The sequence below is a fragment of the Tilletiaria anomala genome (assembly GCF_000711695.1).
Source record: "Tilletiaria anomala UBC 951 chromosome Unknown K437scaffold_274, whole genome shotgun sequence".
NCBI classification, from domain to species: Eukaryota; Fungi; Basidiomycota; class Exobasidiomycetes; order Georgefischeriales; family Tilletiariaceae; genus Tilletiaria; species Tilletiaria anomala.
In genome coordinates, this window is record NW_013546748.1 from 1 (window position 1) to 1,271 (window position 1,271).

Here is a 1,271-nt window from a genome sequence, read left to right on the forward strand (position 1 = left end):
AAATACCATAGCGCGGCGAAGATCCGGGCGGACAGTTCTCACGATTGGTTCGACACATTGTTGTTGTTAGACGTATTGACAGTCGAGCTCTGGTTCGACGTGTTTTTGCTGGTGGTGGAGCACCCGGCGAGAACGCAGCGCCTTTGCAGCTTTCCGCCCGCAGAGGGTGCAGGGGTGGCGCCGACAGCGGAGAGCGATGTGACAGCTAGGAGAGCGGAGACGGCGATAGACTTGGTGTACATCTTGGATTGTTTGTGATTAGTTGAAGTTATGCGGATTAGATTGGATAGCTTGTGACTGGCATAGAGATTGTCAAAGAAATGGAAGGATGCGAAAGAATTCCGAATAATGTATCAGCAGTGAATGAGAGGACCAGCCTGGGGAATAAAAGGAACGGTTGTACGATGGAGTTGGCTGCCGGCGCCTTTATATACATCTCCTGGGTTGGCCAGTTTGCTGACAAAATCCATATACTCTCATTGGGAAGGAGATCTGTGGTTCCACAAACGAATCGTATTGACACTTGGTACGGTCGCGTGTCGCTGCGGAAAGAGCTTTCGGAGTCTCCGAGGCTTCGCTCTGGGGGACTTGACTGCAGGAGCCTTGAGGGGCAGGCGGGTAGCAGTTCAGCGCATGACATATGACCGAACACAGCACGGCGCCGCACGGCACTAGGGTTTGACCGCGGCATGCTTTGCGTGCTCTCTCTAATCGAGGCTGTGCGCCACTGCGCCCGTTTAAGTACATCCCTCACTGAGATCAATAAAGCCACATGGATGGTTCGTGTGTTTGCGATGTGCTGCATGGATATTAAAATGGCATACCGCACAAACATGGCCGCAAGCTATCAAGCAGAACGCAGAGACTTTACAGGCAATGATATGTAGCCACGGTAGTCGGGCATCAGCCTGATGCGAAGCACGACAGCTGCGTCACAGGTTGCAACGTGCTTGTTATCCCTCCGGATCGTGGGGAATGTAGATGGCAGTCACTGGTGTGGAAGACCTGGGTCACAGCCGTGTTTCCAGAGGCATAATTCAGCAGTTCCAAGGACCGATTGGTACAGTCAAAGAAGTTGTTGAAGATGTTCGCCATTCGAAAGGAATCCAGTGTCCATGAGATCTATGATACAATGATATATGAGACTTCGCTCAGCCGCGTCATCCCGCAAATTAAGCATCTACAAAGAAGCCAAGGCCACGCGCGTGCATCGCAAGGATCTCCTCCGCTTCGCGCTTAGCGAACTCGTCGCAGGTCGAAGTCGCGCACTC

General features: G+C 52.5%; 1 protein-coding gene across 1 annotated transcript; it reads right to left on the reverse strand.

Annotated features, from left to right (window-relative positions):
* Window positions 1-42: 42 nt before the first annotated feature.
* On the reverse strand, window positions 43-242 carry K437DRAFT_271409 (uncharacterized protein; the record flags this gene model as incomplete). The annotated part of the gene is made up of 1 exon (XM_013384245.1): window positions 43-242. A coding segment is annotated over one exon (200 nt), but the record flags the coding sequence as incomplete, so codon positions are not given.
* Window positions 243-1,271: the final 1,029 nt, after the last annotated feature.